Genomic DNA, 19,863 nt, shown 5'->3' on the forward strand with positions numbered 1-19,863 from the left:
CTTCATCACTCACCTGAACTCCACTAGCCAGCCACCTGCTTCCACTCTCTTCCCCTGTAATCTTCACTCCACAGAGAAGCCCTAGCAATCTCGGTCACCAGCAATTACATCATGCATCTCTCCCACTGAAAAACCCTTGGGAAAGGCCCTAAGGGTGAAAATCTTGCCATGCCCTCCCATGCTGCATCAAAAGGGCTAAAACTCACTCCTTCGGGTTCTGCGAGTGCACCGAGCTTGCAGGGCTTAGCATTTGCTGTGGTTTCTGCCTGGGACTCTCCTCCCTCAACCCTTCACATGTCTGCCTTCTTCTCACCTTTCATGCACAGCTTCAGTGTCATCTCCCAGAGTCATCTAACGCAACGGCCTCCTCTCTCACTTGAGTCGCTCTCTCCTTACATTCCTGTCTGCTCCTTTCACAGTGGTTTTCATTTCAATGGCCAAATCATTGGTTTAATTCTGTGGTTTTACTGGCAACTCATTCACCATTTTAAAGAGGCAAATCCCTAACAGGGAAATTGTAAGTTACAAAGCAGCCCAAGTCCATGGCTTCCTCCAGGTCTAGAGAGCTTCCCACCCAAAATGCAAAAACAGAGAGGGGGTGAGGCCAAACTCACACCAGGCAGCTCATTGTCCAGTGAGTGCAGCACCTTGAGGCGGCTGGAGCCCCCAGCAGTGCTACTCCTGAAACAGAATGGGCCCCCACCCCTCCTCCAGACATCGTGAACGTCCATGCTGTTGTCCATGTAACACATTGACTCCATCATGAGCAGTAACATGGTTAATGTGGGCTTCTGTTAGCTGGGGATGGAGTGGCCAGCCTCAGCCTTGTGTAACCCATTGTTTCCAAAGAGCTGCAGGCTGTAGAAGGCCCCAAGCTCTCAGGCCAGCTGTGGCTTCTTTGCTGAGATGGAGGTATAGCCAAGAAAGCAGCCTGAAAAGTAAGAAGGACAAAAAGTCAAGGCAAAGAGGGTGGGTGAACCAGGCCATACACGGTGGCCATGGAGCAGCAGCCCATCTTTCCCGAGGGATGGACTGAGGGCTTGGCTACTCCCCTGACCATAAATGGCTTGACTAGGGTTCTCTTGGAGCCACCTCTCAGCCTGCCTCTGCAGCTTTGTCAGCTAACTGTTCCTACAAATGAAAGACACAAGCCAATAACGCCAGCGAGAAAGGAGCTTGCCAAAGGCAGTGTACGAAGAAGGTTCTTGGGAGACTATCAGAAATGGTGAGTGAGAACTGGCATCTCTTCTCAATCAAACCTTCATTGCTTACTATGAAGAACAATTCCCAGGCTTCTAAAGCTCACATCTCCTAATTCAATTAAATGTACAATGAAGCAAACGGACTTGATTTTAAATTATTTTCGCCTATGCAAAATACTAATACTTTTTTAAACTTCTCACTGAATATTTGCTGATCTTGTCTGTCTTTTATTTTGATATTAAGGTTTGTTTTTAAACCCCCACCCCTACATAAAAGAGTGCAGAGTAGATGTTTCATTTATGTTCACTTTCTAGTTGAAGCAATGGATCTGATCAGCGATTTTACCTGTCTTACTTGTTTAATCTGGCTTTTTGTTCCATTATCAGCAACATGGATGGTCATCATTGATCAGAAATTTTCCATCTTTCTTGTTTACCTGTGATACATGTTTGGTTGTGACTCAATCAAATGAAGTTTGCTAAGTTAGAAGAGAAAACAGAAGAGGGTTCTGTGATTTACTAAAGAATTATGGAAACAACCTAGGTGTCCATCAGTGGATGAATGGATAAAGGGACTCTGGTTTATATGTATATATACAATTGGATATTAGCTTTAGAATAGGTGGAGCCCCTGTCATTTGCCATGTTTGTCCCATTTGGACCTGGAGGACATTATGCTAAGTGAAATAAGCCAGACACAAAAAGAAAAATATTGCATAATCTCACTTTCTTGTGGAATCTTTTTTTTTTTTTTTCCCTCACAAAAAGGATTATTAAAAGGAGTAGAACTCAGTCTTTGGAGTTAGGAAGATCTGTGATCTAACTTGATCTCTACCACTTATAAGCTGGTGAGCAAAAACCTATCTTGGTCTCAGTTGCCACAGGTATAATGTAGGAATAACAGTGCTCCCTTCATGGGGAGGTTGTGAGTACGGGGTCTTATACCCAGCATACCTTCAATAGCAGTAAGTTTTTATCCTGTCTGTTCCTCCTTTCTCTCACAAACTGCAAACTTATAATGAAGGACGTTCAGTCACTGAAATCCCAAAATGCCTTCAGAATCATTGTGTAGATATTGCGTAGCGCTCAGACTAGCAGTAAGCAATAATTGCATTGTATCAAATTTTAGTACTTTGATTATTGCTAACTCATGCTTGCAATTCCATTCCACAAGAACTTTCCTATCCTTAGCTCTGTGCTGGCCAGGCCATAAAGAATATGCTACCACGTGATCCCTAAAACACAGAGGGCGTTTTACAGTTTGGGAGAAAGGAGCTGCCACAGACAATGTTACGGTATTCCCTTAGGTCTTATCTTGTGAAGTGGGCAAGGCAAGTTAATAGCATCCCATTTTGAGAATGGGAAAACTGAGCCTTGGAGAATAGATTTGTTGTGAGAAAATGGAGACCAGAGAGTTTGAGTGACTTATCCAAGACTACACAGCTCCTAAGTGGCTAAGTCTGGACTCGAATCTAGATCAGGTGGCTCCAAGCCCAGGGTTGCATCACCCTACTCAGCTGTGCCTCTGAAGGGCACTGCATCAGATTCTTCTCCACCCCAATTTGTGCGATGTTTTTCTCTCCATGAGAGCACTGTACTGTGTTTCTACAAAATATGAGTGTCTTTCTAAAATTGGCCAAAATCTCCGTCATCCAAGTGTTGATAAACAACGCATGCATGGCCCACTTGTTGCTGCACGCCCTCTTCTGCTGTCCTCCCAAAGGAAGCTTTGTCTTAGGGCTGCTGACATCAGTCCTCGGTGCCCACTGATGAGATAAGGCTCTGGGCAGCTGCATTCAGTGCAGCGACCATCCAGTGTCCTTGCAGCACCTGTTGGTTTGGTGCTAGTGTGAAGAGAGGTGGTTAGGTCCCTCGAGCAAGAGGCCCCTGACCTAAGAGGCCCAGACATCCCTGTGCTCCAACATCATCCCAGAAGCAGAGGTGCACAGTGCTGTTGGCCTGGGTGCTCTGATTCATCCACAGAGACTATTGGAGTTGCTTGGAAGCCCTGCAGAATGGTGGAAAGAGGTTGTCACCAGGACACTCAGGTTCTGGTGATGGCTAAGTAGTTGTTTGGACTTGGGAAACCTGTTCAAATTCTTGAGGCTTGGTTTATTTTCTATAAAATGTGGGTGTCCTATTGCCAAGAGGCAGAGAAGTGAGCAGAGTCACCACTGAGGCGTGCTAGCTGAGCAGGGCCACCTTGATTGAAGGACATAATATTTGGGGCAAAAGCCAAGGGGACTTACACATTCTACGTGCTTAAAACACTGCTGGTTCACAAAAGATTTTCTTGTTCATTAACCCATCTGAATTCCAACCCATCAGTAAGTCAGCTGAAATAGGTGTTTTGCCAGTTTGCCTGTGTTGGGGTGAGCTCCTCTGTTACTGTCTTTCGGGTTGGGGTTGAGTCACACAGACCGGAGCCCATTGACTGGTTTTGAGACATAGGCTCTAACTATTCTCATTTGTCCATGAAGTGATTTTTGATGAGTCCCTGGGTTTCAGTTTCCTCTGCTGGAAAATGAGGATTTTGAGAGAGATGATCTTTCAGGTAATTCAGGTGTGAAACATGATTCTTTTGGATTTTTTAATGTTTCACAACATTCCTCTTGTTGGATAACATTTAATTTTAAAACTTAGTAAATGTATTGTTTCTAGAATGACAGAATCTGGTCTTGGGATGCTGGGAAGATGGGGAGCTGTGGTATAGGCCAAGCCCAGGGAAATCTCTGGGGGTCAGGGAGGCCAAGGCTGAAGGAAGGCCCAGCCAGGAGGCATTAATCCAGGGTGGCTGGACCCAAAGGGCTGAGAGTCCGGAAAGTGGGAACAAGACCACTTCCACCCAGGGAAAGAGGGGAAAATAGTTTCACCGGCTGAGTCAGAACAGATCTACCCATCATTCCAATTTAGGTAGGGAAAGGACTTGGTAAGGAGCAGCCTGGAAAAGCTGGAGTAACAGGGACTGGGGACAGGGAGAAGAAAGGAGCCACCTGAGGCCCTGGGCAGGCTATTTGGTGCTCCATTGAGCCCACGATCTTTAAATTTAGACTCCATATTTGTTGGAGAGATGAGACCAGCTACTAAGTGAGGGGAGGAAAGAGAAGGGTTCGCTGCTCGCCTGTCCTCCTGGCCACTTCAGCTCCAGCAGCCTAGAACCTCTGCCTCAGATGCAGCAAAAACAGAAGCCTTGCCTTGCCCAGGTAAGGATCAGGTGTTCTTGTCAGACCGTGCCCTTTGGGGGTCTTACCTTCTACTCCAAGGAGAAAACACAAAGTACTTCTAAATTCACCAGTTTTCTCTCTCAAAGGAGTTCTAGGGGAATAAACATAATTTTAGCATTTTGCTGAATTTCTAGTAAGTGTTTGGGGCCCTTATGAATGGGACCCCTCAGGCAATAGCCTTGCAGGCTGCCTCTTCATCTGATCCTGGTTCAGGACCTGGTCGGGGGCGGTGGCAAGACTGACTTGATGCTGAGGGAGGAATTCATGACAGGCTTCTTTCCTCCCCTTCCTTCTTTTGGGGCCCAGATTGGGCATGATGATGGGGGCTGGCTGAGTCTATAGAATCAATGACCTCTCGGAATCCACCAGGGTCAGTGAGTTTGAGGAAGTCAGGAGCTTGCTGACCATCCCTGGGAGCTTTAATATTTACTTCTATCTTGCAGAGTTTTTCACTGAACTTCACCCTGCCGGCGAACACAGTAAGTACAGCAGCCCCCATTCACCAGGCAACGCAGAGAAGACCAGTGCAGAATTTACAGTAGATCTCCAGAGCTCACATAAACCTCACACATAGTGATAAGTTACACAGACTTTCTTTTTTTTCTTTCTTTCTTTTTCTTTTTTTCTTTCTTTCTTTTTTTTTTTTTTTGGAGACAAGGTCTTGCTCTGTCACCCTGGCTGGAGTGCAGTGGCATGATCTTGACTCACTGCAACTTCCACCTTTTGGGTTCAAGCGATTCTCTTGCCTCAACCTCCAGAGTAGCTGGGATTATGGGCGCGCATCACCATGCCTGGCTAATTTTTGCACTTTTTTAGTAGAGACGGGGTTTTGCCATGTTGGCCAGGCTGGTCTTGAACTCCTGACCTCAGGTGATCTGCCCACCTCAGCCTCCCAAAGTCCTGGGATGATAGGTATGAGCCACTGTGCCCGGCCATTTACATAGACTTTCAAAACGCACTCAGGAATAGTTGAGAGGTGCTGAGATAATTTATTTCCATTATAAAATTTATGAATACACATTTTGAAAACGAAAATAGGAAAACAACAACAACAATAAAACATCTAAACTCTCATCAGCAGAAAACTGGTATAACCCCTTCCTGTCCTGTTTGGCGTTACATAAATTTTGACTTTTGTTGCTTTGTACTATTGTTTCCTTACTCTCTATATAATTTTATATCTAAATGTCCTCCACTAGTCATTATAACCATAGCTGTTATATGGTTGATCACATAATCATGTGATCGTATTATGATCGCATAATAGTTTTTCAAGTTAATTTTTTTTTAGTTGATTAACTATCATTAGGAATAACTTTGTGATACATGGCATTATAGAGAATCCTCATCTGCATTTAAGATAATTTCCTTATATGTATTCTAAAACGGGAATGATTGGGTCAACAAGAATGAACATTTTATGGCTCTTGATTATGGCATTTAGTTGCAAGTCAAAATTGAGGTTTTCAACTGTCAATGGTAGAGTTTCGGTCCACAGCTGATCCTCCATCTTCTGTTTGCACATTGCATGTAGATAACACTAACAGCCAAGGTTGTTATCTGATCAGCAGTGCTGCTATGGTTGAGCAAGGCATTTTTCTGGCTCAGTTTTTTAGTGGGCTTGCCTGTGCCACATTTTTCTGATAAGCTGTATGATTATTCAAAGAGAATAAACTGATTCTTACCCGTAAAAGGACTCCTAAGCCAGTGCTCATTTTACTGAAACATGGGGGCATAGTTCTAGAGAGTAGCATCAAGTTAGAACCTGGTGACTTATTGCTGGACCTGTGGTGCCCACTACTGTCTGCCCAGACCTCTGTGAACTGAATACACTGGCACCTGCTCTAGCCTTTGGTAGGGGGCACTTCTGAACCTCCCCAACTTGCTCTGCTTCCCTGCTTCAGCTTCTGCCTGTTGGCTTCAGGCTAATTCCCTAATTCTTCCTCCTTTTCCTGTTAAAACCTTTCCCTTCCATCACTGCTGGAACTTTCCCCTGGCTGTCGGAACCCAGCAGGTCCATAGACACTCCAGATTCTGTGTTATCTTGGACCATCACATCAAGAGAATGCAGAGAAGCAAGAAGCCATTTTTTGGGGAGTGGGGGTGAGTAGGATGGAAGAGGGCCCTTATGTGGCCAGTCATCACCCTTTGGAGTACTTTCGTGGTTAACAGCTCATTTCTCTGAGAACTGTCTCTTCACCCCTTTGATCCCGTGCAGAGCAACCAACCATCTTGCTTTGCCTGGTGTTGTCTGTTTTTAGCACCGAAAGTCCTGGGCAGCTCTCTGGACAATGGGGATGGTAGGTCATCCTGCCTGGAAGTCACATTTCTCCTGCATAACCCTTCCACTTCAGTGCAGCTGGGTAGCCTGGGAATGCCAGTGCCCTGGGAAGTGGGACAGAGGTGGACACCTGGATCTCTGTGGGGAGTTTGGAACAGGGCTCCCTGCTGACCATTCCCTGCTGAGGACTGAAATGTCAAATTCAGTCAATTTGTCAGTTCAGTCTATACTGAACTGTCAAGTATGAAAAATGGGGCTCAGACACTGCATTAGGCCATGGAGGCCATGTAGCACAGTGGTTAAGAGCGTGGATCCCAGAGCCAGACTGCTTGTGGGGGGGGTGTCGCCTAGGGCTGTGTGACCTTACACAAGTTGCTTCACTTCTCTGTGCCTCGCTCCTCTCATCTGTAAAATGAGATCATCATAGTCCCATTAGTGTTCACTGGCAGTTGTATAGAATAAATAAGTCAACATGGGAAAAATTCTTGAACAGCCTGGCACATCCTAAGTGCTCCATGGCATTAGCTGGTACAATTAGCAGAAGTTTATGAGGGCAGAAAAACCCATCCGAAGAGAAAGAGAGAAGCAAACAGCAGAGAACAGTATAGGCAGGAGGCCATGCTGCTCTGGAGTGAAGGAGAAAGGAGGGTGCCTTCAGTTCACACAAGTTCCCCGTTCCGAGCTCCAGTCCCTGGAGAAAGCAGCTTCCCACCTGCCCTTGGGCTCCATGGAACACTACTATATTCTTAGAGTTAACACCTTCCTTTTTTTTTTTTTTTTTTTTTGGTCAAAGCCACCCTAAATATATTTCTGTACTCTGAAGACAGGAAGCCTTACCTGAAACAATGGCTGATTCTTCCTACTGCCCTTAGAAACAGAACACTTTAGGGAAATGCAGGATTAAAGTAATGTGGGGGTGGGGGAGATTGTGATTAGGTCAAAGTACAACCATTTAAGTACCAAGTGTCAGTGCCTGGTCATCAAAACTTTCTTTTGATGGGCGCTCTCTGGGAAAGAGGTCTGAGCTTGGAAGTCAAACACCCAAGTTTAGTTTAGAGTTATGATTATCTGTGAAACCTTGGACAAGTCCCGTAACTTCTCTGAGATCTATTACATTTTATTTGTAAAATGGAGTTAATAATTGTCAAAAGTCCAAGCCCCAGGACTCCAATATACTCGATGAGATCGCTGAGAGTATTAAATAAATAACAGATCTGGACAGAGCTTTGCAAAGTATAAAGGGATAACAAGAGTTCATACTTCTGCTCCTCATTCGATCCTCCTAATAACCCTAGAGGCAGCTACTACTATCCCTATAGATATTGTATAGATGGAGACAGGCAGCCCCTTATCTTGTGAATGGAGAATTGGCTGTTCTATGGCAGGCAGTGTGAGCCCAGGACCTGTGCTCTTAATCCCACAGCATACCACTCAGTGTGGTTTACACAGTTTCTCATGCAGAACTTTGTTCCTTTAGATTTCTTAATCAAGGTAAACTCTTGCCTGAAATATCTTATAGATGAGTGAAATCCAATAACCTTGCTTAAGAGGTGAACCAGAAGCATGTAATGCATTCGTTTCATCTGGAATTATCCCCAGGAGCATGGATGTTTGACAACTTCTGCCATTTGCTTCGTCACATACTTACTTGAAAACAAGCAAGGCTTCCTTAAAGAGCCTTGCTTCCACCAGTGTTTATATGTGTTTCCCTTCTAGCAATGGGGACAAGTAGGCCCAAAGTGTGCCAAGTGTGCTGACTGGGACACAAGGAAGCCCTTTTGAGTTGTAAAATGTGTCATGGCACATCCGCAGGGTGAATAATGAAGGCATTGCCTGAATTTCCTAATTCTTTTCTCCTGGTAGCCAAATTTTATATTCCAGTTCTTACCTGGGAAGCAATCGAATTAGGTTCTGTTTGGTAGTTGTTAACAGAAAGTTTAGCAAAGGGATAAACTTTAGGCTTTATGGCCTAACCTTTGGCAGATTGTCTTATATACTGTGTATTCTATAGACTTTTTGTTCTTTTACAATGTATGTTCTTTTTCCATACAGACATCCTCTCCTGTTACAAGTGGGAAAGAAACGGTAACTATAACACTTAAATTTATAAAATGGGGATAATAATAATGCTCCATCCGTCTTGTGCATTTGTTTTGAGCTTTAAAGTTTGATAGGTGAACTGTCACTAAGCACAGAATCTGGCTCAACAATTATTCTTGACCAGCTCAGCTCAAAAGTGAGGGAGAACATGCGAAATCACAGATGGATTTCACAAAGTGTTGAGCAAAAGAAGCCAGACACAAGGAGTGTATATCTTATATTTGCATCTATCTTATGCTGAAAAACAGACAAAACTACTCTATGGCAATAGATTTCAGAATAGCGGTCACGCACAAGGAGGCTGGAAGGGATTTGAGGGGGATCCTGACATGCTGCTAATGTTCTGTTTCTTGATCTGGGTGTTGGTCTTATGGGTGTATTCCTCATGTGAAAAGTCATCAACTTATATATTTATGATTCATATACTTTTATTATTCTTCAATAAAATCAATTCCCCCCAAAAGTGAAGGTGAATCCATTATTAAATGAGTTGCACTTTTATAGGGATTCTGCAGATGATCTTCAATATTTCCAGATAGTCTGCAAATCTGAAAACTTATGTGACTAAAAGCATGACTATTTCCACTCCAATCAAAGCAAAATAGGAATTTGAAAATTAATTGGTTAATGCATTTAGTGCAAATAAATTTTTTTTGAAAGGCTAAAGGTCACTTTTATTTATTTTTTTATTATACTTTAAGTTCTAGGGTAGATGTGGACAACCTGCAGGTTTGTTACATATGTATACATGTGCCATGTCGGTGTGCTGCACCCATTAACTCATCATTTACATTAAGTGCAAATAAATTTTTTAAAATTCTTATTAAAATAGTGTGGTATGGCTGGGCACGGTAGCTCACGCCTGTAATCCCAGCACTTTGGGAGGCCAAGGCGGGCAGATCACGAGGTCAGGAGTTAGAGACCAGTCTGGCCAATATAGTGAAACCTCATCTCTACTAAAAATACAAAAATTAGCTGGGTGTGGTGGCACGGTGCCTGTAGTCCCAGCTACTTGGGAGACTGAAGAAGTAGAATCATTTGAATCCAGGAGGTGGAGGTTGCAGTGAGCCGAGACTATGCCATTGCACTGCAGCCTGGGCGACAGAGCGAGACTCAATCTCAAAAAAAAAAAAAAAAAAAATGTGTGGTATATAATAAAAGCTTTTATTTTTAGCCAAACAGGTGAAAATGGCATCTAATTGTTGCTCTGATTTGTATCTCAGCTTTTCCTATGTTGAGGAGACATTTGTATTTCTGTTCTAAAGAATACCAGTTCGTATCGTTTGCCCATTTTTCTATTTGATCATTACCCTTTCCAATAGATTTAAACTGTTTAAATTAAGTCCTATGAAAGTAAGTCATTTCTCATGTGTGTTACAAACATTTTTGCACATTATTTCATTACCCTTTTGATTTTGTAGATGATGTTTGTGATCCATGCAGATTTTTTGTTTTATTTTTATTCTATTGAATTTTTCCTTTATTCTTGAAGACTCTGGGCTTCCCCTGACCCTGTGCTTTTCATTCTGTGCCAGGACTGCGGGCCCTCTCTTGGATTAGCGGCGGCCATCCCCTCCCTGGTGGCCACAGCCCTGCTGGTGGCTTTACTATTTACTTTGATTCACCGAAGAAGAAGCAGCATTGAGGCCATGGAGGTGATTACCAGCTTCTTTGGGTCCAGATGTGTAGGCAGGCAGCATTTCAGTGAACTGGCTTTTGGACTAAGGGTGTCAGAATTCAGGGCCCATGTCTATTTCCTGAGGACAGGATGCTGGAAGTTTCTGGGCCATAATTTCCACTGCAGACACAACATTAGGCACCAAACAGAGCTGATTTGTCATCAACTCTTCAGGTCAGTTGAGGAATTCCTGGCAAGGATAGTATTTGGGGTAACAAAAAGTAGCAGTGGATAGGGATGTCTGTTGCCATGGCAAACACATGTCTGTACAGTGGGTGTGCTTTCTAAAGTTGAGAAACAAAAGTGCACAAGCTTCACAAAGAGAGGATGGAGATAATGTTAGGAAAGATAGAAGACGAAGAGGGGCTGAGGTGTCCATGGTAGGAATGTATCCAGAAGTACGTGGCTCTATCTTTGCCTTTTTCACACATCTGAACATGTATAATTCACAAGGGAATCTATATCCTCCCCATCCAATCCATGCCCCCAATGCCAGACTGTTCTAGGGACTGTGTTTAGAATTCAAAGGCCACCTAGACCCATATCCAACAAGGTTCCATGGTTGTGACAGAACTGCGTCACGTGGACTCTGGGTTCTAACTCCATTCTCTATTCGCATTCACAGTTGTTATCATATGGGTAAGCATTAATTAAGAGATGGAAAATTGAGGTTCTAAACCAGACTCTGCCCCTTTATGATTTATATGATCCTGGACAACTTGGTTAGTTCAACTCCAAAACAGGAGTCATAGAAACTACCCTCCCTATTTTAAGAGGTAGGGAAAGTTCTAAGGATGAAATGAGATAATGGATGATGAACATCTTTACGTGTAAAGATGTGTTGACAAGCTGTAAATTTTAAACACATTAAGACGTGTTGTGGTTGGTGGTGGTATTGTTTAAGTAATAGTTTCTCAACCTCTAATGCACTTTAAAATTATTTAGGAAGCTCAAAATTTCCAATCACTAAAGCCAATTAAATCAGAATTTCTGGATGACAAAGCTGTGGCACTGATCTTGAAAAAACAAAAACAACTTTTTAATTATAATTTCAAACTTATACTAAAATAGAGAGGAGAGTATAATGAAGCCAATTATTAACTCATGGCCAATATTGTTCATCTCTACTCTCACCCTGGATTATTTTTGGAAAACTCACAATGATATTTCTTGGCTTGGGTATGGGTTTGGTTTGGTTTGAGGTGGGGATGTTATTAGATGCCTCTGTGTTTGTTTTGTTTGTTCTAATGCACACTCAGATTTAAAAACCACTGATTTTAATCATAGTTATGGTCAAATGCTATGCCCCTTCACTTCTTTTTCTTTCTTTCTTTTATTATTATTATTTTTTTCCAATTTAGGAAAGTGACAGACCATGTGAAATTTCAGAAATTGATGACAATCCCAAGATATCTGAGGTAAGAACTCTTGGTTATACTCTCTATATACCATTTACACAGTAAACAAGCTAAGTGTTTTAAAGCTTTTCACGCACAAAAGAAGCACAGTATGAGCACATGTGGAAAGGAGACGACCAAGAGGAAGTTCAAGCACAAAGGAGGTTCTCAGTGCATTTTTATTGGCTGAACAGAAATTCAAGCTTCCTTTAATATTAGAAAATCAATTTAATATAATTTATTTTACTGACAAACTAAAATAGAAAACTCACGTGACCATCTCAATAGGGGAAGAAAGTTCAAAAAAATGTAACAGTGATATGAACTCTCAGCAAACTAAAAATGGAATGGGAACTTCCTTGACTTGAAAGAAGATGTCTTTAAAAAAAAAATACAGCTAACGTCATACCTAACAGTAAAATGTAGAAAGCATTCTCTTTAGATCAGAAATAAAACAAGGATGTTCACTAACACCACTTCTATTCAATATTATACTTTAGATCCTAGTCAATGAAGTAGGATTTAAAAAAATTAGACAGTATAAGCCTGGTGCAGTGGCTCATGCCTGTAATCCCAGCACTTTGGGAGACTGAAGCGGGTGGATCACCTGAGGTCAGGAGTTTGAGACCAGCCTGGCCAATATGGTGAAACCCCTGTGTCTACTAAAAATACAAAAAAATTAGCTGGGTGTGGTGGCGGGCGACTGTAATCCCAGCTACTCGGGAGGCTGAGGGAAGAGAATCGCTTGAATCTAGGAGGTGGAGGTTGCAGTGAGCTGAGATTGCACCATTGCACTCTAGCCTGGGTGAAAAGAGTGAGACTCCATCTCAAAAAAAAAAAAAAAAAATTAGAAAATATAACACTGAAAAGGAAGAAACAAAATTGTGATTATTTGCAGATGATATGATTGTCGACATAGAAAAGCTAAATCTGGCTGCATGCAGTGGCTCACGCCTGTAATCTCAGCACTTTGGGAGGCCAAGGCGGGTGGATCACCGAGGTCAGGAGTTCTAGACCAGCCTGGCCAACATGGTGAAACCCCATCTACTAAAAATACAAAAATTAGCCAGGTGTGGTAGCAGGTGCCTGTAATCTTAGCTACTCGGAGGGGCTGAGGCAGGAGAATCGCTTGAACCTGGGAGGCGGATGTTGCAGTGAGCCGAGATCGCGCCATTGTACTCCAGCCTGGGGGACAAGAGTGAGACTTCATCTCGAAAAAAAAAAAAAGAGAAAGAAAGAAAAGAAAAGCTAAATCTACAGAAAAATTACTTGAATTAACAAGAAATTTTAACAAATTTACTGGATACAAAAATCAATATACAAAAGTAATTTACACTTTCAACATCAACAACAATTAGAAAAAGCGATTTTAAAAATTACCATTTTGTGATGGTAATTGGTAATGAAAATATGTAGAATGCTATGGAATAAATCTAACAAAAATATGTAATATCTTTATGGAAAATAATAAAACTTTGGTTAAAAAAACTATTAAATAATACCTAAATAATGGGGGTTATATACCATGCTCCTGGATAGAAAGTGTTAATAATATTACAATATCAAACAATGTTAATCTATATAATAAATGTAATTTCAATACAAATCCCAATCAATTTTTTTCATGGAACTTAATGAGGTCCTTCTAAAATCTATATGAAATAAAGTAGAAAAAGAGTTAAAAAGACACAACAAACAGACAGGTGGAACAAACAGAAAATAAATAGCAAGATGGTAGATTTAAACCTAACCATATCAATGATCACATTAAATGTAAATAGTCTAGATACCCAAATTAACAGGAAGAGATATTCAGATTGGTTATAAAAACAAGGTCCAACCATATGATGCTTACAAAACTCACTTTAAATATAAATTCACAAATAGATTAAAAATTAAAAGACAAAAAAATGAGATACTTTGTTAACAATAAACAAAAGATAGTTGAGTGGCCTGAAAGCTCTCCCAAAGCAGTAAGATCAGGCAATTGTGGGTCTCTCCTCATTTGTTTTCTGTCTCTCAAGGACCATTGTCCTTCCTTGCCTGTTGTCTAGTGTCTTGAAAACTATTGCTTCAAATGTTGTGTCTGATTTTGGTTATTTCAGGTGGGAGGGTAAATGTGGTTGCTGTTAGTCCATCTTGTACGGAGGAATTCTCTGCAGTCGTTTTTAAAAAAAACCTATTTGTTTCCTTAAGAATCCTAGGAGATCACCCACACGTGAGAAGAATACGATGGGAGCACAAGAGGCCCACATATATGTGAAGACTGTAGCAGGAAGCGAGGAACCTGTGCATGACCCTTACCGTCCTACTATAGAAATGGAAAGAAGGAGGGGATTGTGGTGGCTTGTGCCGAGACTGAGCCTGGAATGATGCAGCTCAGTCAAGGAGCAGACCTGGCACTGGAACAGGGTTGAAAACCCAGGGTTTTGTACTTGGAGAGGAGAGATGCCAAGCTGCTTCTTAATCAATCCAAATTTCATTTACAGATCTGGAACACTTTGGGGCTGATTTGTCTCTTTAGGGGACATCCCCAACATGGTTAATTCCAACTCTCAGACCTTGTGCTTTAGTTAGTACATGTGACTCACCAGATGGGGTCCTTAGATCCTGTTCCTGCTCCCAGTGGGAATTTGCTTTTCTTTGTCATTTTGGGAAAGGGGCTTGGTTTCTGAGTATCTTGCCTTCTCATCTTTTTTTTTCATATCCTTTTTCTCAAAAAAGCCATCAGCTCTGACTTTCATGGAAGTGTTGCCAAGGTCAGCCTGGTGCAAGTTGGGATATAAATGAAACTTATGCAGGATGTATGAGAGGAAGCAGTTAATTGTTTCTGAATATCTCAGGGTAGAAATCACGTGGAACCACACATTCCCTGACCACAGGGAAGCACATGGCTCAGTCACGTCATACAGCAGTGGAAAGAATATGGATTCTTAAGTCACAGCTACCACTGAGCAGCTGTACGACTTTGGAGAAGTTGTTTAACATTTCCAAGCCTCAGTTTTTGCTTTTTTAAAGGAGGGGAAATATTTGCCTCATGTCATAATTGAAAAGATTAAATAAGAAATAAAGGGAAGTGTCTGCTACTTAGTTGCCAGTCAAAATGTTAGTTCTCTCTCTCTGCCCCCTTCCTCCTACCTCTTCCCATACTGCTTGCCTGATAAAATAGCTAGTTTTAAAATAGTTAGTTTTATTTTAAAACAGCATTTGTTCCCCATAGTCACTGGGTCACACAAGGGAACATTTAGGGCAAACTTTCAGCAAGGCCTGTGGTCCAAATTGTTATCTAAAGATGATTCTAGGTGTTGCTGGTAGCATGTGAATCTTCCAATCTAGGTGTGATCTTGTCCTCATATGAATCAGGAAAAGCCAGGTTCTTACAAGTTCCAAATTCCAAATACAGAGACTGGTGGTATTACATTTAACCTTAAAGATGTTAATGTTGATGGAAATTCATGTTTCATATTAAAACAACACTTTGTCTTTACAATGAAACATTTTGCTTAATTTTTAAAGTAAGACATCATGATACCTCTGGTGGCAGCTCCTCAAATAACTTTAACTTTTGTGCTTTAGGGATAGTTGTTAAACTTACAGTTTCTTTTATGTTGTTTTTTAAAGGCTTCAGATTAAACAAGAGCCCTTAAGCCCATGCATAGCATTGCCACGTCAGCTTGCTGAGGACTCTCTCCAAGGAGGCCAAATGGAAAAGGAGAGGCCACTTCAAGTGGTGTTGGCTCATGGAGCCTATTGGGCAAACTATAACCAGGTTGCCTTATTCGGTGTGGATTACTCCAGGATAGGCCACCCTCCAACGTTCTCTTATCCCAGTAACTCCTCTTCCCATTTTCCAATCCCTCCCCAGCCTTTTTTTTTTTTTTTCCCTTCTGTACTCTTCTTTTGCCTTCAATACAAATTTCATTTCCTCTGTGACTTTGGGCAGACTTCCTTCTAGCATGTGTCAGCTACCCCACCACCCAGCTGGGCTAGGAGACACATCATTCATTGCTCCTACTTGTGTCTGTAATCAGAGAGTATTTAAGAGGGCAGTTCTGTGATGGACTCTGTGTGTGTGTGTGTTGAAAGTAAAGATGGCTGGGGGAAGGCAAGAGTTTCTCCAAGGTATTATTAGAAATGAGGGCTCTATCTATTCTGTGGGAATGGAGAAAAGACCCAAGTCCTTGGATATCATGGGGAAAAGCTGTGTGGCAGAAAGAAAAATCAAGAGGACCCAAGTGGGTGGAGACAGGACCACAGGAATGGGCCAAGGAGCAACATCCTGCTATTCAGCCAGCTTGGGACAGGCTTTCACTTTCACTCCCATGAGGAGGCTTCCAGGCAGCCTGGTTCCTCCCAGTGGGAAGGCCTGGGTCCAGGGCATCTTAAGTTCATCCACCAGCTCCGTGAGCCACACAGATATCCCAGGAAATATTCCTTTCTCACACAAGGCTTCTGATTGCTCAGAAGCATGCCCCTCTTCCCTGAATAACCAAGAACATGTTCTATAAACCCAGTCTCTGCCACATGTCAACACCTGCTCTTCAAAGCCCCTTCTGAAACTCAGTTTTGTGCCAAGTCTTCTGGATCTAATTACCTTAAACAAGCAGATTTAGCCATTTCTAAAGAGACGTGCCCAGTCATCCTGGTGCTTGTACTTCTCTTGCATGTCATGAAGGACCTTGGATTTACTGAGAACTCAGCCGTGGCCTTGGCTTTGATACTTACATGTGTCAGCCCTTGGGCCGATTGTTGATCATCCAGAGCCTCAGTTCTGTACTTGTGAAGTGGAGACAGCAGTTCTCATCCCCCTAGCCCATGGAGTGGTTGTGAAGCTGGATTGAAATATGCATGTGACTAAGCCATGTAGCTAAAAGTGAGGGATGACTTGTATTTTGGATCACTTATTTTAATTCTACTTATAATCCATGGCTTAGAATCTTTATTTAAACATTGTTTCTATTAAACTAGAAAGGTTCAGCATTTCTGTCATTTACTTCTGCTATGATACCCAAGAACTTATGTTGGAATGAAGTGAAAAGTAAAATGGTCATTCTTATGAACCTACAAAATGTTTGCGGCTTTTCTTTGTCTATATTAGAGAACACTGGCCCTGTCCTTGGAACCAAGATTATCCCAGGGATGTTCCCGATATTGGCACTTTCTCTGCCAGGCTAGAAGACGTTCAGTCTTTCATGGAGGGCAGCCCTGTGTGGTAAGCAAAGTGATGAGACCCAAAGTCAGAAGCTCTGCTTCCCTAACCCAGGGCTGCTGGTAAGTTGAGAGTCACCTTAGGCAGGTTGCACGATGTGTGTGGGTCTCATTTCCTCCTGTATCATCTGGTGTTTGAATTGGTCTGTCTCTAAAGTGACATCCATCCGGTCCAAACATTCTGCTTTGATTTTCCCCAAACCCTGCAAAGCACTCCTTCTGCCTGCCTGTTCCTCACTCCCATCAGCACAGCCTTCTATACCCTCTATGATTCTTCTCAGTTCCTGGCTGCTGGTGGACAGAGATAGTTACTTATTTATTTTGCCAAGAAATAACAATGATTAGTTTTGCTTAAGGCATTTCTCCCTGCAACATTGCGATGTTAATTGAAGACAAAAAAGTGATAACTAATTTTTGAAAGATTGCGAAGTCATATAATCTTTGCACTCCCACCATCTTGATGAGAATTATTGCTTAATGCATGAATTGATTTAACAAATGTGCACTGGCTTCCTTCCAATGTCAGACAACCTGCCAGGTCCTAAGACAATGTTGGGGGCATAACGAAAATGCTAAACGTTTGTGGAAATGTTTCTCCACCCAATTGAATATGAATCTCCATCCAAGGAAATAATATCAGGAAAGCTTTTATACAGGTGCTTTGCCTCTAAGCTCGAAGACATAAAACTAGCTCTCTCAGGCTCAAATGAGATAAGAATCTATACTCTCTTTCTTTTTCCTTTGCCTGCAGTTAGAGGAGAAGGAGAAATGGGCATAACACTTCAATCCTCTGAGAATTCCAAATGACTGAAAAGTCTGGTTATGTCAGGCATACATTAAAGTGCTGTACCTCCAAGTAAAACTCAGAAAAAAACCTTCTCTCCTCCATCCTCTAGAGAGGCTACCTGAACTCCAACAAGTTAAGGGGTGAAAAATACTAAAACTGGACAGGTGAGACTGGGGAACATTTTGGAAGTTGGCTGAGTCTGTCCAATAGGCTGTAGAACTTATTTCTAAAATGGATGGGGGCCTCTGGAGGACAGCCTGAGTGTACCCTGGGGCTTAAAATCTGATTTGTAATGACAGAGACTCAATGTATCATAGACTTTCATTTCCAGGCTAAAATGATTTGAAAGATTTGATTGTGAGCGAGAACAAACCATGTTGATAAAATTCTACCATAAATGTGATTGATTTTTTCATGAAGAGTCAAACAGTGATTACTGTTGACTCACCTGGCCAGGGATTACCCACTTATGAAAGCCAAGGTAAGGATATGGGTCTTTGTTTTGAGAGCTGGGGAAAGCCTAGCCTTGTGTCCCAGCCCTTCTAGTTTCTCTGCCCCAACCACTTAGGCCTCCTCTCTGTCCTTCAGATGCCATGGTCTGTCCACAAACATAGGCTTTCTCTCTGCAACTCAGACACGTGGGAACCTCTGGCTGCAAGAGCTTTGTCTCTGCTCATTTTATGCCATGGCACTCCTGCCATGTGGGCCTTTTCTCTGACACCATGGTCCTTGCACCACATGGCCTTTGCACACGCCATTAGTGAGATAGAGCTGGAAGTTCATGGAGGCCAAGGTGAATAGAATTTGCAGCGTAGAGTACTGGAGACAGAGTTGCACAGAAACAGAGGAGACCCTTTGATTATTCTATTGATCAGCATATGCATGTGAGAAAACTACCCAAGGCTGGAGAAAGAACCACACAAAGGGATTAGAGGGAACAATACTCTAAGCTCTAATGGACCAGGCCTCTCAGTGGGAGGCCAGAAACAGTGCCTGTTCCCAAACAGCCAGAGTAGAAAACATCATAATTCACCAGGCATCAGGTAGAACAATGAGAAAAGTATTGCTTCAGTAGTGGGGAAGAATATTAACCCTGGATTAGACTATGTTAGTGCTGCCTAACAAAGCTCAAAAGCAAGATGAGGACACATTAAACTGTTTCCAAGTAAATTAACCACATCCTGGAACAAAGTTTAAGAATATTAACAGGAATACAAAAATATCCAGGAAAAAATTCACAATGTTCACAATGTCTAGAATCCAATGTAAAATTACCAAGCTTGCAAAGAGGGAGGAACACGTGACCCATAATGAGGAGAATACTCAGTTAATAGAAACTGACTCAATATTGACACAGATGATATCATTAGTAGACAAGGACATTGAAACAGTTACACTATATTCCATGTATTTTATAAGCCAGAGGAAAAATTGAATATGTTAAATAGAAGCATGGAAGATAGTTTTTAAATCCTAACTCATAAATCTAAAGATGAAAACTATAATGTGTGAGATAAAATACTGGAGAGGATTAATGAAACTAGACATTGCAGAAGAAAAGATGAGTAAACATGAAGATACAGCAATAAAAACTACCCCAAATAAAATACAGATTTTAAAGACTGGGAAAAAAGTGAACAAATAGAGCATCGGTGATCCATGGCTTCTTACATATAGTTGCAATGTTTTTAACAGACAATCGACTTCCTACCTTATCTGCTATATCATACTGTGCTTGCCTCCAAGAGTTCTTCTGTCAGCCATCAGAGGGCACTCTGCTCCCAAAGTAGGAGGCACTGGCGAAGGCTGAGTTCTGGTAACTAGGCACCACAATAATTGAAAAAAATTCTGGCCTACAGAAAAAAAAAAAAAAAAAAAAAAAAAAAAAAAAAAAAAAAAAAAAAAAAAGGCCAGAACTGATAAAAATTCTGGCTTACAGAAAAAAAAAAAAAGAAAAACAAAGACATGCACATTTGTGGAATCTCC

The 19,863-nt window shown here is 41.9% G+C and overlaps 1 protein-coding gene across 2 annotated transcripts; it reads left to right on the forward strand.

Moving 5' to 3' along the window:
• The first annotated feature begins 757 nt into the window (after positions 1-757).
• On the forward strand, positions 758-16,951 carry OPALIN (oligodendrocytic myelin paranodal and inner loop protein). Of its 2 annotated transcripts, XM_017944168.3 has the most exons (7): positions 843-1,225; positions 4,253-4,405; positions 4,870-4,905; positions 8,760-8,792; positions 10,343-10,462; positions 11,847-11,903; positions 14,079-16,951. In XM_017944168.3, exons 2-7 carry the CDS (start codon positions 4,373-4,375, stop codon positions 14,253-14,255), a joined length of 456 nt encoding a protein of 151 aa, XP_017799657.1. In that variant the 5' UTR covers positions 843-1,225; positions 4,253-4,372; the 3' UTR covers positions 14,256-16,951. The 2 variants fall into 2 exon arrangements, with proteins under 2 accessions (XP_003904104.1, XP_017799657.1); XM_003904055.4 differs by lacking the exon at positions 4,253-4,405 and having other exon boundaries at positions 758-1,225.
• The last annotated feature ends 2,912 nt before the right edge of the window (positions 16,952-19,863 follow it).

This window comes from Papio anubis, chromosome 11, assembly GCF_008728515.1.
Source record: "Papio anubis isolate 15944 chromosome 11, Panubis1.0, whole genome shotgun sequence".
NCBI classification, from domain to species: Eukaryota; Metazoa; Chordata; class Mammalia; order Primates; family Cercopithecidae; genus Papio; species Papio anubis.